Genomic DNA, 22463 nt, shown 5'->3' with positions numbered 1-22463 from the left:
CGAAACGTCGTGATTTATTATTTTATTAATTCAATAAATGCTTATTTATTTAGTTATTCCCTACGTGACTTTACCGAAAAAACCTAAGAGTACCAGTATGATCACTTACCACCTTCCATTGATGGGTACAACGAACAAAAAAAACCTTCCAAATTTCACGTTTGCTCACATACAACACGTGGACACTATCTGGTAAACGAACCCTTATTGGACTGGACACATAACTGAAAGATAACTTGACTCGGTGAAGAAGTGAGGAGAAAAGACGATAATCGTACATGCGAATGTAAAACATTTTAATTGAAGCGTTAAAGCATCTTTGCACGGCCTCGCGATTATTTACAAGCAGGCTGCCGTACAGCGATCACGGATCACGGGCGCGGCGGCGGCGGTGTTAAGACTCGGGCAGTGGCTCCGTCACCACTTGCGCTGCTTGTGACGCGGGTGCGTCTTGCAGATGACGCACTTGTGTCCGCGCCGCCGCACGAAGTAGCAGTCTTTGCAGCGCAGGCGGAGCACGCAGCGCATCTTGAAGCCGGCGACCGGCTGCATGAACGCGGGCGAGGAGCATGCCAGGGGCGCCAGCAGCGGCGGAGGAAATCGAGCCCAAGGAGCCCACGGCGCTGGCGAGCGGAGCGCGGCGCTGGCGGCCATGCCGAGGGAGGGCACGAAGCTCCGGAGGGAACGGAAGATCCCCACGTATGCCATGTGGCTGTGGTCTGCGGAAACAAAACAACGTTTTCATGAAATCTCTAAAAGCTACACAGGCTCACCCTTCCCCCCGCAACCTCCGACTAAGCACGGTTTGGCTACGTACGTTGCGCGAAAGAAGTTCAACAAACGTACAAAAGTACTCGGGAGTGGAAGTTCGCCTTTTGTGGTCAGGAGCAGACAAAACACCGTTACTGTCTGTTGATTGCGGAATCTAGGCAAAGTTGAGATTGGCTCGTACTGTACTTGTAGTTATGTTGAACTTTTTTCACACCGTACGTGGACACAACCGTGCTAATCGGAGGTGCCGACATTGGCAGTCGTTGGGCACGGAAAATCCACACCTACGCCGCCTGGCGTCCGCGATTACAACCCACAATGTCACACCTTAGAATGAAAGCAGGATTTTGAAACCGATTCTCAGCTGGAAGCTGATCCCCCCCTCCCCCCCCAGAAACACCAACAGCGATCTGCGATCACAACCCACTGCAGCCAAAGCTGACAGCACCTGGCACACCAGGGAAGTCTACCATCGAAGTATCTGATTTAGAATATTTATGTTGGAGGAATCCGATGAGCTGTAAAGCTCCTCGTCACATGTCTAGTACAATAGGAGTGCGAAGAGCGTAAAGTATAGGAAAGGTAAACAATGAACTACATTTTTTATATTTTACCAAGGCCCGCTGAGCTATTGGCTTGTTTTTCAGAAGCGGCCTGGCCACAAATGATAGCTCAACGAAGTGGCTTATCACGTGGAAATGTATGGCAGTCAAATAAACTCAAGGAATGTTTCTAAATGTGGAGGGAAAAACCGGAGGACCCGATGAAAAAAAAACGCAACCACGGGGATAGACACGCAAACTCCAAATATACAGCAGCAGGCGTCAGGGTTGGGATCGAACCCACGACCTCCTGTACACCAGGCGAGGTAGTTAACATCTCATAGCCACCGTGATGATGAGAGAGAGAGACACGCAAACTACAAATATACAGCAGCAGGCGTCAGGGTCGGGATCGAACCGCAGACCTCCTGTATACCAGGCGAGGTAGTCAACATCTCTTCGCCACCGTGATGATGATGAGAGAGAGACGCGCAAACTCCAAATATACAGCAGGCGTCAGGGTCGGGATCGAACCCACGGCCTCTTGCAAACCAGGCGAGGTAGTTAACATCTCATAGCCATCGTGATGATGATGAGAGAGAGACGCGCAAACTCCAAATATACAGCAGGCGTCAGGGTCGGGATCGAACCCATGGCCTCTTGCAAACCAGGCGAGGTAGTTAACATCTCATAACCACCGTGATGATGATGAGAGACACAAACTCCAAATATACAGCAGCAGGCGTCAGGGTCGGGATCGAACTGCAGACTTCCTGTACACCAGGCGAGGTAGTTAACATTTCATAGACACCAGGCACCGGACCTGCTTAGCTTCCCAGATCTGAGGAGACCGAGCGGCTGGTAGCTCAGCGGTGGAGCGATCAGGAAGCAATCGGAACGTCTCAGGTTCATATACTGGTCGGGAGGTTGACTCAGCCCATCATCATTTCGGGGGTGAATAAAATTAGTACCGCTTTGTGGCGAAGTCAACGTTGGGTTTTTGTTTCTACGGACACGCTCGCCCCCGTCATAGGAATGTGGATGTTTTTACTTCCTACCACTTCCAAGCCTCTGGGGGGCTGTAAACGCGGGGGGGGGGGGGGACCCCATAAGAGTCGGTGAGTCGCAACACCGAAGAAACAGAAGAAATTCAGTTCAATCGATTCAAGGCCAGAGGTCGCAACCGGGTAGCCGATACCTGTACCCTACCCGATACCCGGCTATCCGTACCCGGCCAGGTACGGGTAGCCGTTTGCGACCCTGGTGCGGCCGGGTACGGGTAGGCCGTGAGTCACTGGTGAGTCACCGTTTGTCACTCATTTCCCAATGTCTTGTCTCTTCTCACAATTCAAGTTCCTAGAATCAACCCACCCGCGCCTGCAACATGGCTTCATCCCAGAGGTCGCAATCAGGTACCCGATACCCGTACCCTATCCGTACCTGGCAGGGTACGGGTAGGATATGGCCGGGTACGGGATCAAAACCCGTTTGCGACCTCTGTTCAAGGCCCCAACTTCAAATCGCAACTCGAATCACCGAGAGGCATCGCCAGCAAGTGGGGCTCAGGACCCTTCCTCACTGCGTGAACAATATCAGCCTTTGTATTCTTGGTTCTTTCGGTAAAGTCACGTAGAAGGCAAATGTTCTTGCTGTGGATTTCACACCTGATGATGATTGCTGCTTGTGTTGCAGTCGAAACGTCGTGAGAATTGTTAGTTTAATATTTTTATTATTTCCATTCTAAGTGACTTTACCGAAAGAACCAAGAATATGAATCCCTGCAGTCACGAAAGCTTTAAATCGAAACTTAATCTCAACCTTTGTTTAAGACTGCGGGGCGAATCCGACGCGCTAAGGAAGCTCTCCTCCATCACAGATGTCCACGTCGGGTGGGCAGAGCCGGCCCTAGACCTTTGGGGGCCCTAAGCAAAATTTGGTTGGAGGCCCCTTTGATGTATGATTTTTTTTCACCCACTAGCTAGCAGTGACTCTAGGGGGGCCCTCTGCTGGCCACGGGGCCCTTTGCAATTGCAAGGGTCGCTTAGTGGCTGGGCCGGCTCTGCGGGTGGGTAAGGACCAAAGCCGTGATTTTAATAAATATTAGGGGGGGGGACACATCCCCTCCTAATATTCAAATATGCTCAAAATGCCCCCCCCCCCCCAATAAATTGCTATAAAATAGATATCTGTTTATATGATTGTGGTTATGGTTGTACTTTATTAATCCCTAATCTCTGCCATTACATACAATGAAACAAGCAAAGGTAAAAAAGTAAAAACAGAGCAATGTAATACAATACACTATTAGACATTATTGTTAAAAATGAATAAAAAGTCCATCCCATGTGTTAGGCACGAAATTTGTTTTCAAATTTACATTTTTTTCTGGGGGGGGGGACCCCAGGAAGATTTGCCCCCCCCCCCCCCCCAATGTTGACTCCATGGCTCCGGCCTTGGTGGTAAGAACGTTCACAACGGCAAAGACGACCAACACACGATGGTCGTGCGACATCCACGGTAAACGAATCACCCAAACACACACAGAGAGAGGGAAACAAGTCATCCCCGTCCCACCAGGCAAGGCCACACCGAGGCACGAACTTATTGTTCAAAAGCGGCCTTCGCCACAAACAATAGAGTGGCGTTCACATCATTAGGGACGTTAATCTCACAGCATTCAATCAACGACTCGAATAATGCCAATTATAGTAATAATTGTTGTTATTGTGACACATGGCGCCGCAACCCACCCGGCAATGACCTCGACAAACCTGCACGGGTCCTGCTCGTTGCAACCGCGTGCGCAGATGACGTCATGTCCCCCCCATTGCAGATGACGTCATGTCCGCTCGTCGATGACTTCGCCGCTTACTCGACGGCCATCTTGGTAGGGGGGTTAATAGTACTCAATCGGAACTGAGGGGGGGGGGGAGAGGTGATGGACGAAACCAACTCCACGAAACGTTACGGGGGCGTCACTCGCCGGGACCTCCTCGTCTTCGGTGGACGAAACCAACTCCGCGAAACGTTGCGGGGGAGTCACTCGCTGGGACCACCTCGTCTTCGGTGGACGAAACCAACTCCGCGAAACGTTGCGGGGGAGTCACTCGCTGGGACCACCTCGTCTTCGGTGGACGAAACCAACTCCGCGAAACGTTACGGGGGCGTCACTCGCTGGGACCTCCTCGCCTTGAGGTGGACGAAACCAACTCCGCGAAACGTTACGGGGGCGTCACTCGCCGGGACCACCTCGTCTTCGGTGGACGAAACCAACTCCGCGAAACGTTGCGGGGGAGTCACTCGCTGGGACCTCCTCGCCTTGAGGTGGACGAAACCAACTCCGCGAAACGTCGCGGTGACGTCACTCGCCGGGACACGCGTGGAGACCCCCCCCCGCCCCCATGTAAGATGGCCGACGTTTCGGCTTCAGGAAGTTGAGTCAAGCCCGGCGTCGTGTCGTGTGTGTGTTGGTGTGTGTCTGTCTGTGTGTGTGTCTGTCTGTGTCTGTGTGTGTGTGACCTTCATTGGTGCTGCTACTCTCCCATCGCAGCACTTGCCCCAACCAAGCCACCGTTGAACAGCTGCGACACGTGGGGTGAAGGTGGGTGGGGAGAATCTTCGTGCTTTGTAACCGAAGCAAAAGTCCACGGACCTCTTCTTGAAGGAAGACGTCAACGATGGCCTCCTCCGCGCTCTCCCGCGCGAGCTGCTTCGCTCTCGCCGCTTCGAGGGCCGCGGCCTCGGCCTCGAGACCCGGGGGGGTCGGGCCCCTGCTCGGAGCGGGGGCTCTGAGAGGCCTTGTGGCGGGGCCCGGGGTTCAGGATGGGGAGAAGGTGACCCACACGGGGCAGGTGAGATTGTTGTTTTTGTAAAGTCACGTATAAGGGAAATAATAAAATAATAAAAATAAAATAATTCTCACGACGTTTCGGCCACAACGCAAGCAGCCTTCCTCAGGTGAAGAATCTGTCTTCTCGACAGACCTGTTCTTCACCTGAGGACGGCTGCTTGCGTTGTGGCCGAAACGTCGTGAGAATTGTATTTTATTATGTTTTATTTTTATTATTTCCCTTCTACGTGACTTTACCGAAAGAACCAAGAAGATGAATCCCTGCAGTCACGAAAGCTTTAAATCGAAATTGTTGTTTTTGTTGTTGTTGTCGTTTCAAGTCGGAAACATCGAGGCATTGGTGTCGCGCGCAACGGGTTTACAGCCCTGAGCCAGTGTGTGGAAATTCCACATTCCTATGACAAGCCCATATATATAAAACACTTACAACCAACTGTAGGCATCCCCACAAAGCGGTACTCGCTTTATCGACCCCCCCCACTCCCCCCCGGACCGATGATGGATCGAGTCATCCAGCAAACCCACGATTTTAACTCCGCAGCCTTAAGATCAGTTTTCAGTTTCATTAATTAGGTACGGCCCTGTGAGCCATTGGGCTCTTGAATCAGGTGCAACCGCAACAAAGAAAACATCTCAAAGTGACCACGCAAACAGAAAAATCCATGAAAAGACCGCCTCAGGTTTGACAATCTCCACTGTTGTGGCCGTGTACTGATATCTTCACTGCAAGGCCCTTGGTGGGCCCCCTGGCAATGCACACAATGGTGAAGCCACCACACCACTTCTAGATTTGAAGCTTTCGTGACTGCAAGGATTCATATTCTTAGGTTTTTTCGGTAAAGCCACGTAGGTAAAACAAATTAAATTAATAAAAATGAAATAAAAATCACGACGTTTCCACCACACCACCACCCCATCATCATCGTGCTGCTGTTGATGTCAAATCCCCCAATGTGTTCGTCCTCTCGTCTGACACTGGTGGTGAGACTTTGGGCCGTCAACAAGGCTGTCATCTCTGGTGGAAGATTTTTTTTTTTGCAGTTTTTTCATGGATTTTTCTGTTTGCGCATAGTCACTTTAAGATGTTTTCTTGTTCATGTTTTAGTTTTTTTTTTCGATTTAAAGCTTTCGTGACTGCAGGGATTCATCTTCTTGGTTCTTTCGGTAAAGTCACGTAGAAGGGAAGTAATAAAATAATACGTTTCGGCCACAACGCAAGCAGCCGTCTTCAGGTGAAGAGGACGGCTGCTTGCGTTGTGGCCGAAACGTCGTGAGAATTATTTTATTTTTGTTTGTTGCGTTTGCAGCCGATTCAAGAGCCGAATGGCTCACAGGGCTATACCAAATACGGTAAAACCTTGGATTGCGAGCATAAGTCGTTCCGGAAACGTGCTCGTAATCCAAAGCACTCGTATATCAAAGCGAATTTCCCCATAAGAAATCATGGAAACTCAGATGATTCGTTCCACAACCCAAAAATACTGTATTCATATAAAAATGATCAATACAAAGTACCTCTTTATATTTAATTATTTCAATTTAACATAAAGTAATAAAATAAATTAATGAAATGTAATCGTGGCTGGTGTGAGGGAGACGAGAGAGAGGAGGAGGAGGGTTATTGTGTAGGACGACTTTCACTTGCAGTACAGTTACTAAAGAACAGTCACTACACTTGGACACAGAATAAAAACATTTTTACGCACACACACGTGGTCACAACACTATAGTAAACAGTCTACGCTCGCACGGATGTTGACTATACGAGTGAGGCACGCCGACTGAGACCGAGCATGGGAGACGATTACCCACAATCCCGCAGCGAGAGAGAGAAGAACCATCGGCTCAGTTGTGATCACGTGACGCTGGGCAGACGAAGCATATACTGTACTACTCGTTTATCAAGTTAAAATTAATGAAAATGTTTTGCTCGTCTTGCAAAACACTCGTAGACCAAGTTACTCGCAATCCAAAGTTTTGCTGTAAATGAAATGAAAACTGAACTGACACAGTTGTGATTGCCCTAGGCCGCCAGAAATACACGTATGGGTTTGGTCTGCAACGCTACATTGGGAGAGGTGGCAACCCTCGTCGTGTGTTCAATGGGGTCGTGTAAAACATACACATGCTTCGATATTAATTTTTGAAGAGACAAATATGCACGGGCGTTATTTAATGTGGCATTCACAATGACGCTTAAGGATCATTTGGCGAGAGTAAAAATTAACCCGTAAAAACTAAGTTTTTCACTATAAATCCTTTATATGTGTGGCGGCTAGAGTCCTCTCGTCCTCTGGCTTGAGATGGCTGCCACCTATGGGTCAGATGATTGCCTGCCACCATTAAGCAATTGGTAATGAAATATAATTGTTTTTTTCCTAAAAAGTGTAACATTTTGGAAATGTTTTTTTCACGAAAATTAATTGTCACGCACAACGAGTCTGTGTGCAAAATGTCAGCTCGATTGGATCACGGGAAGTGGGTTAAAAAACGACCGAAAGATTTGCACGGTCGTAAGCGCGCAAGCAAGCAAGTGAACTTAATATAAAGGATTTAAAAAAGACATGTAGGGGTGTCGATGTTTGAATGTTGAATGTCTTTCCGCGCCGTACGTAGCCGACCGTGCTAAGTGGAGGTGCGGGGGGACTGGTGTCTCCATGAAGCCCCCCAGTGATGTGACACGCTGATGTTGCTCCCCTTGTCGGCAGGTGTACGATGAGAAGGATTATCGTCGCGTGCGCTTCGTGGGGCGACAGAAGGAGGTGAGCTGATGCCCCCCCCCCCGCGCTAGCTTGAAACGATAACCCAACCTGGTCGTAATAATAATAATAAACATCCATAATAGAGGTGTTATGGGTTAGATCGCGTAAATGTATAAATGTGTCGTTTAAACTCGCCACTACCCGACACGGCCAACTAGTGAGGGTTGTCACGTAAAACAGAACGTGGCCAATTCGTCACTAGTATAGCACTAGTGTGTAGTTTGTAGTGTAGTGTATAGTAGTGTAGTGTATTTTGTAGTGTAGTGTATTGTGTAGTTTAGTGTATAGTGTAGTGTATAATGTGTATAGTAGCTGTGTTGTATAGTAGTGTAGTGTATAGTATAGTGTATAATAGTGTAGTGTGTAGTGTATAGTGTAGTGTACTAGTACAGCATCACCGGTGTGTTGTAGAGCCAAGCCACATTTACAAACTGAGTACGCGTTAAACCAAAATAATAATAAAAATGTTACAATTGTGTAATCATTCACTCGCAGAGGTAGAGAATGATTCACGGTTGTGGGAAACCACAGAGAAGCCGGGAAGGCAGCCAGGACCGGCGCCAGCAATTTCCCAAGTTCTGTGGTCCTATATTTGGATGTTTGGTCAACTGCGTTCACGAGCATTTGGGAAACAGCGGTGCCCATGGACGCCCCACGGATGTTAAGGTGGCGAGTTCCAATCAATCCCCCAACAGATGAAAATTAAATTTTGATTCAAAGCTTTCGTGACGGCAGGGATTCATATTCTTGGTTCTTTCGGTAAAGTCACGTAGAAGGGAAACAATAAAATAATAATATAAATATAAATTTTTTGTTTCATATTTATATTATTTTATTATTTCCCTTCTGCGTGACTTTACCGAAAGAACCAAGAACACAGATGAAAATTAATCCACTCGCCGTACCGCCATCATACCCCGGCAAGCCAGGAGATGGCGACCTCGACTCCTATGGCGAGGGAGTGTCACGAGTCTTCTCGGTTCTTTCGGTAAAGTCACGTAGAAGGAAAATAATAAAAAATAAAACATAATAAAATAATTCTCACGACGCTTCGGCCACAACGCAAGCAGCCGTCTTCAGGTGGAGAACAGGTCTGCCTTCTCGACAGACCTGTTCTCCACCTTCTCGACAGACCTGTTCTCCACCTGAAGACGGCTGCTTGCGTTGTGGCCGAAGCGTCGTGAGAATTATTTGATTATGTTTTTAAAAATTTTATTTTATTTCATTATTTTCCTTCTACGTGACTTTACCGGAAGAACCAAGAAGATGAATCCCTGCAGTCACGAAAGCTTTAAATCGAGTTTCACGAGCTTCTGTTCTCCGCCAGCTCCGATTCATCTCCACTGCCGCGTTGGCCCACTGAGTGACGCGGCCGGATGTGGTCAACGAGTTGACGGTGACTGCGGGTGGCGTGGGCGATCCGGACAAGGCTGGGAATCGCCAACAGAATTTTGAATGAAAGCTCACGGGATTTGGTGGATTGCCACAAGCAACACGTGCAGCACACAGCATTGCACAACAGGAGGCGGATAGGCGAAGCGGACAACGTTGTTTTTTCAGAATTAAGCGATTTTGATTTCACCAGGTAATTCCCACTGAGTCTATGTAGCTGCCTCGAGCGGAGGGCAGTCCTCCAGCAGTGGCAAGAGAGCGAGTAGTTTCAGGGTTGCGCCTTTACACGTCGGTCAAGTGTTACCCCTGTTAAGAGTAATCCTGGCGAGTTGTAACATGTTAAGTGTTACCCCTGTTAAGCGTAATCCTGGCGAGTTGTAACGTGTTAAGTGTTACCCCTGTTAAGCGTAATCCTGGCGAGTTGTAACATGTTAAGTGTGACCCCTGTTAAGAGTAATCCTGGCGAGTTGTAACATGTTAAGTGTGACCCCTGTTAAGAGTAATCCTGGCGAGTTGTAACATGTTAAGTGTGACCCCTGTTAAGCGTAATCCTGGCGAGTTGTAACATGTTAAGTGTTACCCCTGTTAAGCGTAATCCTGGCGAGTTGTAACATGTTAAGTGTGACCCCTGTTAAGCGTAATCCTGGCGAGTTGTAACATGTTAAGTGTGACCCCTGTTAAGCGTAATCCTGGCGAGTTGTAACATGTTAAGTGTGACCCCTGTTAAGCGTAATCCTGGCGAGTTGTAACGTGTTAAATGTTACCCCTGTTAAGCGTACTGCTGGTTAAGGGTTACCTGGATTAGTGTGACCTTGGTTGAGCGATACCCCCCCACCCCCCGCTAAGTGTACGCGGCGTGACCCCCCCCTGACCCCTCCCTGACCCCTCCCTGACCCCGCGGCGCGGGCAGATAAACGAGCAGTTTGCCGTGGACATGATCGCTGCGGAGCCGGTGCGGGAGGTGGCGACGCGCGTCACGCACTGTGACGGTGGCGGCGGCGCCCTCGGCCACCCGCGTGTCTACATCAACCTGGTGCCCACTCGCAGCCGCTCACTCGGCCCGCTCACTCGCCCCGCTCACTCGTCCCGCTCACTCGCCCCGCTCACTCGGCCCGCTCACTTGCCCCGCTCACTCGTCCCGCTCACTCGCCCCGCTCACTCGCCCCGCTCACTCGCCCCGCCACTCGCCCCGCTCACTCGACCCGCTAACTCGGCCCGCTCACTCGCCCCTCCACTCGCCCCGCTCACTCGCTCCGCTCACTCACCCCACCACTCGCCCCGCTCACTCGCCCCGCTCACTCGCCCCACCACTCACCCCGCCACTCGCCCCACCACTCGCCCCACCACTCGCCCCGCTCACTCGCCCCACCACTCACCCCACCACTTGCTCCACCACTCGCCCCACCACTCACCCTGCCACTCGCCCCACCACTCGCCCCACCACTCGCCCCACCACTCGCCCCGCTCACTCGCCCCACCACTCACCCCACCACTCGCCCCGCTCACTGTTTTATTTACGGCACTTTTTTATCTTAATACTGTAAAGTATAAATATACTAAGATTTTCAAGACAAAATTTTCGTTGTTTACAATATGAATAATAAGTTATAAGGTGTTTGTAGTATGAAATGGTAAGTTACGCAGGCTGGGAACGCATCCTCATAGAACCGATGTTATAAGTTGTTCAATGTACGAAGTTTCAATATACGAACAAAGCTCCAGGAACACATGGGTTGGACCAGATGACGCCAAAAGGCGCACAACTCAAAGACAATGCACCATCAGAGTATGTGAGACTAGGCTCTTAAGGAAAGCTGTCTCGGGTGTGGACCAATCAACTTCAAGGACAGTGCATACATTATCAGAGTTATGTTTTTTGTTTGCATTATGGCTGCAGGTATTGTGGTCTATGCAAACATGACTCCTTGTAAAAAAAGGTGTCGCTTTTGTTGCCAGATAGAAGGGTAAAAAAACAATTATCATATTTTTTACTGGCAAATGAGGTTCCAAAGGAATAATGCACTTTGTTTATCCGGGAGTCTCCACACACCAGCTGTGGAATGACATGGCCAAGCGGTAGCGCCTTGAGTGCTTCCGTTGCAGGCGGTCAGTGGATGGATCCCCACGGCGGCCCAGGTTTAATACCGCGGATGCGTTGACCGTAAATACGACGCGGCGCCTGCTGAACAGCCGACGTGAAAGTTCCCGTGACGTTGTTGGGGAAAAATGAACAGTCCGTGTATGTCTCAATTCTTACCCACACGTTCCTGAATTGGGAAAACGCACAGCAATCGTCACCACCCCCCCCCCACTACTGCAGACAAACGTCGCTAAAACGTCGCGCCTTCGGGAATAGCCTTGCGCCGTCAGAATGGCAGCTGCCATTGTGACACGTCTTGAACCGTGTCTCTATCTGGTTCCGTGCTCTCTCTGACGTTGCTTTTGTTGCATCGTTTTGTCCTTTGACGCTCGTGGTTTTGGCGCCATCTCCCCGCCCGCCCGCAGGACAACGACGACGAGGAGGGCGTCTGCGGATACTGCGGCCTCCGTTTCCGGCAGGCTCACCACCACCACCACTGACCCCCCCCCCTCCTCCCGGCGGCGCTCGCGAGCCTCCGTGGTGTCCGCCGGCGTCCCCTCCCCCGTCCCCTGAAGCAGCTCGGCCTCGTTGGCGATTTTTCGGCGGAGCGAGTTTCGCCAAAAGTGTCGCCCGGCTGGGCGCGGCACGGCCATCCCCTTGAGTTGTCGTCCCAGCACGAGTTGAGGATGTAGTGGCAGGCTTCCGCGACAGAGTGTCGTCCACGAAAGAGGTTTTTTGTTGGGATATAAATGTGTCGTTAAACCCGCCACCACCCAACACGGCTAATTAACTCCGCACCTCCGATTGGCGCTGTTGGCTGCATACGGTGCGAAAGAAGTTCAACATACATGCGTAAACACATTGGAGATGGCTCGTGGTCGGAGATGGTGTCGGTTGTGTCAGCCGTGAGCGCCTCTTGACTTTTACCCGAATGGTTGGAACGGGCAAAACGGAACAGGGGAGTGCGGGCAGTACAAATGTGACGGGCAGTACAGACAACAACAGTACAGACGAGACAAATCCGAACACAAACAATACATCCTAAAACCGAATCGCGATCCTGACAATTCTTGAGCGTGCCGCGCAGCGTGATGCGACTTCCTGTGACGTCACTTCCTTGTTTCACAATTTTCTTAAGAAGTGTGGGGGGGCGTATTGTCGGACAGGATGTGACTTCACAGTCTCATTGGCCCCATTCGACAAGGCCGCTCCTGTATCACGAACTCGCCGGTGGGATTTTTTTGTCGCTCGTGGCGGTGACGTCAGCAGTCCCGTTACCCGGTCCGCGCTGTCGAACCTCCGTAGACATCGCCAAACGTGGACGGAGCTCCGCCAGGGACGGGTGGTGGGAAACACGCGTCGTTAGAACGCGCCTCCTTTATCGCATGGAATACGAACCGCCGCGGTCTGTACAATTCCCAATAAATATTTCCGCGTTTCCCCCGGACGGATGGAAACAAAACAGAACTGCTCCTCGGGGGATCTCCGTTTTTTTAATTCCGCGGTTTTAATCGTATTTGCGACGGAAAGCGCGCGCGGGGTAATGTGCGCGTGAGCGCGCCCCGCTTCCCCCGGCTTCTCTTTTTATTTACGCCGCCGTTGCTCAAGCGAGCGTGAAAATGTGATTTTGAGCTGTCAAGTGTAATGGCAGCTGTCAGCCCTCGCCGAGATTGGCGCGCCATTGTTTTGCAAAAGCGACTGCGATGGGCTTCCCGGAGTAATCAGTCTTCCCCACCCCCACCACCCCCCCCACCACTCCCCCACCACCCCCCCCCCCACCACTCCCCCCCCACCACCCCCCACCACCCACCCCACCACCCCCCCCACCACCACCCCCCCCCCACCACCCCACCACCCCCCCCACCCCCCCCCCACCACCACCCCCCCCCCACCACCCACCCCACCACCCCCACCACCACCCACCCCACCACTTCCCCACCACCCCCCACCACCCCCCCCCCACCACCACCCCCCCCCACCACCCCCCACCACCACCCACACCACCCCACCACCCCCCCCACCACCCACCCCACCACCACCCCCCCCCCCACCACCACCCCCACCACCACCCCCCCACCACCCCCCCCACCACTCCACCACCCCCCCCACCACCCCCCCCCACCACCCCCCCCACCACCTCACCACCCCCCCCACCACCCCCCCCCCCACCACCCCCCCCCCACCACCACCCCCCCCCCCCCACCACCCACCCCACCACCCCCCCCACCACCCCCCCCCCCACCACCACCCCCCCCCCACCACCCACCCCACCACCCCCACCACCACCCACCCCACCACTTCCCCACCACCACCCCCCCACCACCACCCCCACCATCACCCCCACCACCCCCCACCACCACCCACCCCACCACCACCCACCCCACCACCCCCCCCACCACCACCCCCACCACCACCCACACCACCCCACCCACCCCACCACCCCCCCACTACCACCCCCCACCACCACCCACCCCCCCACACCCCCCACCACCACCCACCCCACCACCCCCCCCACCACCACCCCCCCACTACCACCCCCCACCACCACCCACCCCCCCACACCCCCCACCACCCCCCCACCACCCACCCCACCACCCCCACCACCACCCACCACCACCCCCCCACCACCACCATCACCCCACCACCCCCCACCACCACCCACCCCACCACCACCCACCTTACCACCCCCCCCACCACCCCCCCCCCCACCACCACCCCCCCCCACCACCCACCCCACCACCCCCACCACCACCCACCCCACCACTTCCCCACCACCACCCCCCCACCACCACCCCCACCATCACCCCCACCACCCCCCACCACCACCCACCCCACCACCACCCACCCCACCACCCCCCCCACCACCACCCCCACCACCACCCACACCACCCCACCCACCCCACCACCCCCCCACTACCACCCCCCACCACCACCCACCCCCCCACACCCCCCACCACCACCCACCCCACCACCCCCCCCACCACCACCCCCCCACTACCACCCCCCACCACCACCCACCCCCCCACACCCCCCACCACCCCCCCACCACCCACCCCACCACCCCCACCACCACCCACCACCACCCCCCCACCACCACCATCACCCCACCACCCCCCACCACCACCCACCCCACCACCACCCACCTTACCACCCCCCCCACCACCCCACCACCCCACCACCACCCACCCCACCACCACCCCACCACCCCCCCCACCACCCCCCCCACCACCACCCCCCCCACCACTCCCACCCCACCACCCCACCCCCCCCCACCACCCCCGCCTCGCAGCCGCTTCCTCGCCCCTCCCGAGCGCGCATTCACTCCCCGCCAACTCATTACATTACACAAATGCGCGGTGAAGTCACCCGCCAACCCGCCACCCCGACCCATCCCCATCCTCTGGCTCGCTCTCTCCAGAAATTATATCGTCCTGGCCAAATGCCTTTAGACGTGGGGCGGCGTGTGGGGGGGGGGGGGGCAAGCTGGGTGGGTGGGGGGGGGGGTGCGGGACGGGGGAGAAATGGGCGATGAGAGATGAGAAGAGGAATTTGAAGCAATCACGGTCAATCACGAGGTGGACGCGCGCGCGCACCTGTAACCCGGACACGCTCCGGGTGCGATTGTCGGCGCCCGCCCCCCTGGTGCCTCGCTCACCTCCGCGGCTCGAGCACAAAGGGCTCGAGTTGTTCGTGAATTATATTTTACACTCCGCACACAACGGCTGCGTGTGTGCGTGTGTGTGTGCGTGTGTGCGTGCGTGTGTGCGTGCGTGCGTGTGTGTGCGTGCGTGTGTGTGCGTGTGTGTGCGTGTGCGTGCGTATGAGTGAGCGTGGGGAGCTGCGGTGCGGTGGTTGGCGCGCTTTGGTGCCAACCCGGCGAGCCGAGTTCAATTCTCGCTCTCGGCTAACATTGGTGACTGTTGTCCGAACCGGTTGCTCGTTCTCCGCTCGGTCGGCTAAGCTCTGAAACGAGCACCTGGTGCGGTGTGCAACCGTCGGTGCTGTGGAGGCAGAGGCGGCCGGGCGTGGTTCTGCTCACACCACCACCCACCTTCGGCCATGCAGTTGGCCTTAATAGGCGCTCGCTAACAGCACTTGCTCCAACGGTCCGAACCGCTATAGGGCGATCTTTGTCTCGCCAACCTCCAGCCGTGCGTGGGCGCTGCGTTTTCGAGTGGGTGCCCGACACAAGTCGAGAGAGGGGCGTGAGTTTCAACTGTGGTTGGCAGTCACCTCGGGTGCCATCATCCTCTTGGGTCAATAAAATAGGTACCACTCTGCGGAGAGTCGGCAGTCTGGCAATTCCTCCAAGGCAGGGCAGAATGCACGATTGGCAATTGCGGGTAATTGGTCATTGTTATGATTCCGCTTGTTTATCCAGGTCACTGAGTCTCGTGACTTATTCAGGAGGGTCCTGCCGCGTGTTTTTTTTTTGGCCGTTAGGGGGTGGATGGGGCGGTCATTGCGATGTGTGATCCCAATTGAGCAATTTTGAGGTATCGTGAGAGTAGCAGGGCTCATCTTGTGAATGACGTCCCGCTGTGAGTGACGCCGACGGCGCCCCGGTGGTGTTGATACAGTTCGTACTCGCACTGCAGTATTCACCAGGGCGGCCTGCTAGAACCGCACTGCACACCTCTGCAACAAGAGGCCAGATTCGAACCGCGAACCTAGGTAACAAACGGCAAACGCGCTATTGTTGGGTGGTATTTTTACGGTTCATACACCGCAGTATTAACCAGGGCGGCCTGATAGAATCGAACTGCGAACCTCAGTAACAAGCGGCAAGTGCGCTATCGCTGGTACGGTTAATACTCACACCGCAGTATTAACCAGGGCGGCCTGCTAGATTTGAACTGTGAACCTCTGCAACAATAGGCAAGCGCGCTGTAGTTTAGCTTTTTAAGTTTGTTTAAAGTTGACGATGTCATTCCCCCTCCCCCCGGGTTTTGTATGGCCCCCCACACTTCATGCCAAGCCTTTTAAATCGAGACTGAAAACGAATTTCTCTAGAACTGATGTTTGCGGGTGTTAGTTTGTTGTCCTTCCCCCCCCACCCCGCACCTCCGATGAGCACGGTTTGGCTACGTACGGCGCGAAAGAAGTTCAGCGCACAAGATCTGACCGTGCCCATCCCGTGCTCGCTGAGCTGCATTGGCTCCCGGTTGCGGAACGAACACATCGTTACGAGGTCGCCCTCGTCACGCACAAAAGTGCTCGCCACAAATGAACCACAGGACCTCGCTGACCTCGTCAAGGAGCGGAAAGCATCGCGCGAACTCCCAACATCCTCGCAGCGGCCATCGAACAAAGACGGTTCACTGCTGCATCGCGCGCTTTCGGATGCGCTCCTGCGGCCGTCTGGAACGCTCTTCCGACATTAGGAAGCTGTGCATTTAAACAATCTGGATAGATAATTCATTTCTTTAAAATGCGCTGCTTGTGTTCCGTTTGCTGTCCTTCCCACCCGCCAGAGGTCGCAACCGGGTACCCGATACCCGTACCCTACCCGATACCCGGCTACCCATACCCGGCCGGGTACGGGTACGGGTACCCGTTTGCGACTGGTGCGGCCAGGTACGGTTAGACCGTGAGTCACTGGTGAGTAACTGTCACTCATTTCCCAACGTCTTGTCTCTTCTCACACTTCAAGTTCCTAGAATCAACCCACCCGCGCCCGCAACGTGGCTTCATCCCAGAGGTCACAATCAGGTACCCGATACCCGTACCCTACCCGTACCCGGCCGGGTACAGGTAGGGTACGGGTACGGCCGGGTACGGGTACCCGTTTGCGACCCTGGTGCGGCCGGGTACGGGTAAGAAATCAAAACCCGCACCTCCCGATTAGCGTTGTTCGGCGACGTACGGCGCGAAAGAGAAGTCGGCGTGCATGCGTGCAGGCCAAGCCGAACAGGGTCGCGGCACAAGAGGTGTTCTACCCATTGACACGCCCCCCCCCCCCCGTACAGGCAAACAGGAGATCATCGTTACAGATGCACACCCAGACGCGGCGGACAGACGGCAGCCACCGCGTGGCCCGCTCGCATGTCGGAGGGAGGACGCGTGTCGGCTCAGGCGAGATAGAATCGCACCGCATATGGAGATGCCGACGTCGGGGGGTGTTACGGATGCAGGGAGATAGGGAGATGTTGAGGTGGCGGCGGGCGGGGGGAGGGGAGGTGGCGGTTACCCCCCCCCCCACATTAGGGTCGCGCGCGTGTGGAGGAAGGGATATAGGGAGGTAGGGGAGGGGATGGAGGGTGGGAGGCGTCGCTGGGAAGGAGGGAGACACGGCGATTATGCGTCATTATGCAGGCGCTGACATTTCGCTCTTATGAATACGCGCGAATAGTCTAATACCACGGGGGCGCCCGCCTCCCCGTCACACAATGATGGATGATGCACACAAGCGCACCGTTCCAAACACCAACACCCCCCCTCCCCTCCCCCCCCAACGTCAAATCCCAACAACCACCGGAGCTCACTAACCAGACCCTAACGACATCATCACATCCACCGGCCGCTGTCAGCCGCGTGGGCGACACCGATAACGGATTCGGTGTCACCGGACAAGGCCGACGGCACTGATCACAGATACACCACAAAACCGGAGTCCTACCACCACCATCATCATTATCAGTCCCACCAACACCACCACTACCACCACGATCGTCAGATCCACCACCACCACCACCATCATCATTATCAGTCCCACTAACACCACCACTACCACCACGATCGTCAGATCAACCACCATCTGCCCCACCACCATCATCAGACCACCCACTGCCCCACCACCATCATCAGTCCCACTAACACCACCACCACGATCGTCAGATCCACCACCACCTGCCCCACCACCACCACCATCAGTCCCACCAACACCACCACCATCATCATCATCAGTCCCACCAACACCACCACCATCATCATCAGTCCCACCACCACCTACCCCACCACCACCATCATCAGACCACCACCCACTGACCCACCACCACCATCATCAGAACCACCACTACCTGCTCCACTGCCACCATCATCAGACCCACCACCAACTGCCCCACCACCACCATCATCATCATCAGACCACCACCTGCCCCACTGCCATCATCAGATCCACAGCCATCAGTAAGACACATAACCACCATCACCAGACTCGCTCCCGCTGTCACGAATTCCACCAGCCCCACCACCACAAGTTCCACCACTGCTCCCACCACCATCCCCATCTCGAACATCCACCAATTGCCATGCCACCGCTAGTATCCATACCACGATCTTGGTAGTGGTCGACCATCGGCACCACAGCCACCTGCAACGTTCGACCACCACCATTACCACCGCCCGATCCACCACCATTCACACGAACGCCAGCACCACGATCACCGCCAGTATCACCACAGCCTGCCCTGCACTCACAAGTTTCAAGTTAATTTATTAGGTATAGCCCTGGGAGCCATTCGGCTCTTGAATCGGGTGCAACCGCAACAAACAAAAAAACATGAACAAGAAAACATCTTAAAGTGACTATGTGCAAATAGAAAATCCAAGAAAAGACAGCAAAATATTGCAGAAAAAGCACCGTACACCAACACAGTGCAAAAATCCCAGTGGGATGCAAGTCAAACAACAACAACCACAAGACAACTTAGATTAAGGCCATCAGTCTAACTCTGTACTACAACAAACAAACATGGCCAAACCAAAGCACTTTAAAAAAAATCACCAAAATAAAGCCATAAAAGCAATGAAACATCAACTACCACGATAAGCGTGAGACCACCACCAGTACTACCACGTGAGCGTGTAATTCCCACCACTGGCTGTTGTTCAGTGTTCAGGGCTGCGAGCAAGAGATGAACACCGATGCCTCGAAATTCTGATACGAGCCAGGAAATCACTTCTTTTGACTTATTACGACGAGACCAGATCCACCACCACCACCACCATTACCGCCGCCGCCGGCTCGCATCCCACTTTCTCCCATGCCTTATTGTCCTCACCCCCCCCCCCAAATCCACCAGCTCCCCCCCCCGCTCCTGTCCCACGGAAGAGGAGGGAAACAGCGCGAGACCCCAGCAGAGGACTCAAACAATAGGCAGGGCCCGATTAGGAAAATGTCAACAGATAGCTAATGTCGCCACGGCTCACCGTCTCCTCCTCCTCCTCCTTTTATGCGCCTTGACGCGCGCGTCAGTAAATACAATAAGCACAATGCCATATTTAAACTAGCGGATCTCTCCCTGGGACTTCCCAGCCCCACAGTTGCATATACATATAGGTATATATATAGAGAGAGAGACTGCACACACACGTCACTGACGGACACACACGTGGGCACACGTGGGCACGCGTGTGTGTCCACGTGGGCGGGTGACACGTGGCCCTCGCCGCTTGGTGCACAGGGGCACGGTTCGATTCACCCCGGGACGGCCGCCCTGGTTAATGCCGCGGCGTCGTTTCGCCACTGGACGTTAAAGATGCCCCCTACTTCAGGGTCTGCATTTGCCAAATTCGAGAATTGCACCGCAAATTATTCGATTTGGATTGTGCAAAGACAAAGATCCCCCGTTTAGCCTTAACAGACTGTTGGGGCAAGTGCTGTTAGCGAGCACCTTTAAAGGCCAGCACGCCACACGAGGGGGTGGGCTGCCAACACCACGCCCGGCTGCCTTTGTCTCCCCAGTGGCGATGTTTACACATCGCACCAGGTACTCATTTGAGGCTGAGTAGACCTAGGGGAGGCCCAGGACCAATTCAGATAATCGTCACCGGTGATGGCTGTGAGCGGGAATCGAACTCGGGCCGCCGGGTTCGTCGTGCAGCGTAGCGCTAACCACTACACCACCGCTCCCCACATTGGGATTATACGCACACACAGACAGACACAGACAGACAGACACACAGACAGACAGACACACACAGACACACAGACAGACACACACTGACAGACACACACAGACACACACAGACAGACACACACAGACAGACACACACAGACAGACACACACAGACAGACACACAGACACACACAGACAGACACACACAGACACACACAGACACACAGACAGACACACAGACAGACACACAGACACACAGACACACACACAGACACACACACAGACACACACAGGCAGACACACAGACAGCAGCAGCAACAACAGCAATAAACTGCGATCACTCCGCAGGGCCCTCCTGAAGGACGAGCCCTGGGACTCAGCGAGGCTCTCCTCTGGGTACACCAGCAGAATCATCTCCATATATATAAAAGGCAAAGTTGTGATTATGTGCGTCTGTTCGAAATGTTTCGCGTACTTCCCGACATGCAACAAACTTGAAATTTGCCATGTGGGTACTTTCCAGACTGTACACCATGCAAACATTATAAAAATACACTTTTGTGTTTTTTTTGGGGGGGGGGGGGGGAGCTCAATAACGCATATATTTTATGCACGGCAAGTGAGTTGTGACGTCACATCTGTCACGTGACCCGCGCACGTGGAAACGCAACGCATTGTAGTGTCGTGGTTAGCGCTACGCCGCGCTACGAACCCGGCGACCCGAGTTCGATTCCCGCTCACGGCCACCACCGGTGACGATTATTTGAACCGCTCCTGGGCCTCTCCTAGGTCGACTCAGCCTCACGCGAGTAACTGGTGCGGTGTGCGAACATCGCCACTGGGGAGACAAAGGCGGCCGGGCGTCGTGAATCCAAGTCCCGGGGGAGTCAGACATGTGTGACGATGTGTGACGAGGGGGGTTTGAGAAATGTGACGTCACATCAAAATGCGCAACTTTAAATAAATATAGACAACACGTTCTACTTAATTAAATAGACTTTTTAATAAATGTTTTCTCCTACAACATCAGAGCGCAGCGCCACATTAAATACGCACTACAATGACAATAGTTTAAAGCGATTTGAAGCATGTTTTACATTTTTGTGGAGGGGGGGGGGCAGAGCTTTGTGACGTCATATTTGAGTGGGGGTGTCTGACGTTTTGTGACGCCGTGTGACGAAGGGGGAGGTGGTCAAAAATCGTCCAAAATCGCGTGACGTCATTTATGAACGGCCCCTTATCGGCCAAAGTGCCTTCCACCCCCCCTCTGAAAATGAGTGAATGACGCTGCCGTAGAGATACTGTAGGAAGATCTTTATCAAGGGCGCATGGGCCGGAAGACATCAACCTCATTCCACAATTATAGATAAAAAAAAACAACAAAATGGAGCTACCATAAAACACATTCCTGCGGAGGGAGCTGGTAGGAACGTTGGGTTGCTCGGTCAATGGCCAGGGTCAACGGCGGCGTGGTGTATTCCGCAAATATGCCCGACTGTGAGGGCGGGCACAAGCCGGCGTGAGTAGGTTAAACGTTGAGTTTTATAAGGGCACCACGGGGTGACCAGCCCCTCCCCACCCAGCCTCACCCCTCCCACCCAGCCCCTCCCCACCCTCCCCTCCCCACCCTCCCCACCCAGCCCCTCCCCACCCTCCCCTCCCCACCCAGCCCCTCCCTGCACGACGGACGGACACAATAATCCCCTGTGGGCTGGTGTAACCAGGACATTCCTACAAGTATAATAATCTAGATCTTAAGTTTTCGTGACTGCAATGATCGAAACTCATTGGTTCTTTCGGTAAGGTCACGTGGGTATAAAATAATAACAATGAAGGAATATGATCAGAGGCATGTTTGTTGACATGTTCACAACAACGCGCACTGCGTGTGGTCAATGCACAATGGATCTAGTTGGTCTTCTTGGTTCTTTCGGTAAAGTCACGTGGAAGGGAAATAATAAAATAATAATAAGAACAGGTCTGAATGACGCTGTCCGACAGACCTGTTCTGAATGACGCTGTCTGACAGACCTGTTCTTCACCTGAGGACGGCTGCTTGCGTTGTGGCCGAAACGTCGTGAGAATAATTTTATAATGTTTTATTTTTATTATTTTATTATTTCCCTTCTACGTGACTTTACCGACAGAACCAAGAAGATGAATCCCTGCAGTCACGAAAGCTTTAAATCGAGATATATTTGGCGTTTGGACATCTTTAACACAACC

At 53.7% G+C, this 22463-nt stretch overlaps 2 protein-coding genes across 3 annotated transcripts; one reads left to right on the top strand and one right to left on the bottom strand.

Annotated features, from left to right (window-relative positions):
• Window positions 1–281: 281 nt before the first annotated feature.
• On the bottom strand, window positions 282–4185 carry MRPL36 (mitochondrial ribosomal protein L36). Of its 2 annotated transcripts, none has more exons than XM_078879419.1 (2): window positions 4085–4185; window positions 282–719 (listed from the first exon to the last, which is right to left on the bottom strand). In XM_078879419.1, the coding sequence occupies exons 1-2, from the start codon at window positions 4128–4130 to the stop codon at window positions 418–420; spliced, it is 348 nt and encodes a 115-aa protein (XP_078735545.1). In that variant the 5' UTR covers window positions 4131–4185; the 3' UTR covers window positions 282–417. The 2 variants fall into 2 exon arrangements, with proteins under 2 accessions (XP_078735545.1, XP_078735544.1); XM_078879418.1 differs by having other exon boundaries at window positions 4064–4145.
• Window positions 4186–4759: 574 nt separating this feature from the next.
• On the top strand, window positions 4760–12864 carry NDUFS6 (NADH:ubiquinone oxidoreductase subunit S6). The gene is made up of 4 exons (XM_078879654.1): window positions 4760–5164; window positions 7872–7925; window positions 10228–10350; window positions 11823–12864. Exons 1-4 carry the CDS (start codon window positions 4991–4993, stop codon window positions 11895–11897), a joined length of 426 nt encoding a protein of 141 aa, XP_078735780.1. The 5' UTR covers window positions 4760–4990; the 3' UTR covers window positions 11898–12864.
• Window positions 12865–22463: the final 9599 nt, after the last annotated feature.

This window comes from Lampetra fluviatilis, chromosome 54 (genome assembly GCF_964198595.1).
Source record: "Lampetra fluviatilis chromosome 54, kcLamFluv1.1, whole genome shotgun sequence".
NCBI lineage: Eukaryota > Metazoa > Chordata > Hyperoartia > Petromyzontiformes > Petromyzontidae > Lampetra > Lampetra fluviatilis.
Note: the sequence above shows the minus strand (reverse complement) of the source record. Positions and strands in the feature narration are given on the sequence as shown.

Coding starts and splice junctions, on each gene's coding strand:
- NDUFS6 (XM_078879654.1), top strand. CDS start 4,991: ATGGCCTCCTCCGCGCTCTCCCGCGCGAGCTGCTTCGCTCTCGCCGCT. Junction 5,165..7,871: donor AGGTGACCCACACGGGGCAG/GTGAGATTGTTG, acceptor CCTTGTCGGCAG/GTGTACGATGAGAAGGATTA. Junction 10,351..11,822: donor CGCGTGTCTACATCAACCTG/GTGCCCACTCGC, acceptor GCCCGCCCGCAG/GACAACGACGACGAGGAGGG.
- MRPL36 (XM_078879418.1), bottom strand. CDS start 4,130: ATGACGTCATCTGCGCACGCGGTTGCAACGAGCAGGACCCGTGCAGGT. Junction 720..4,063: donor TTTGTCGAGGTCATTGCCGG/GTGGGTTGCGGC, acceptor TTGTTTCCGCAG/ACCACAGCCACATGGCATAC.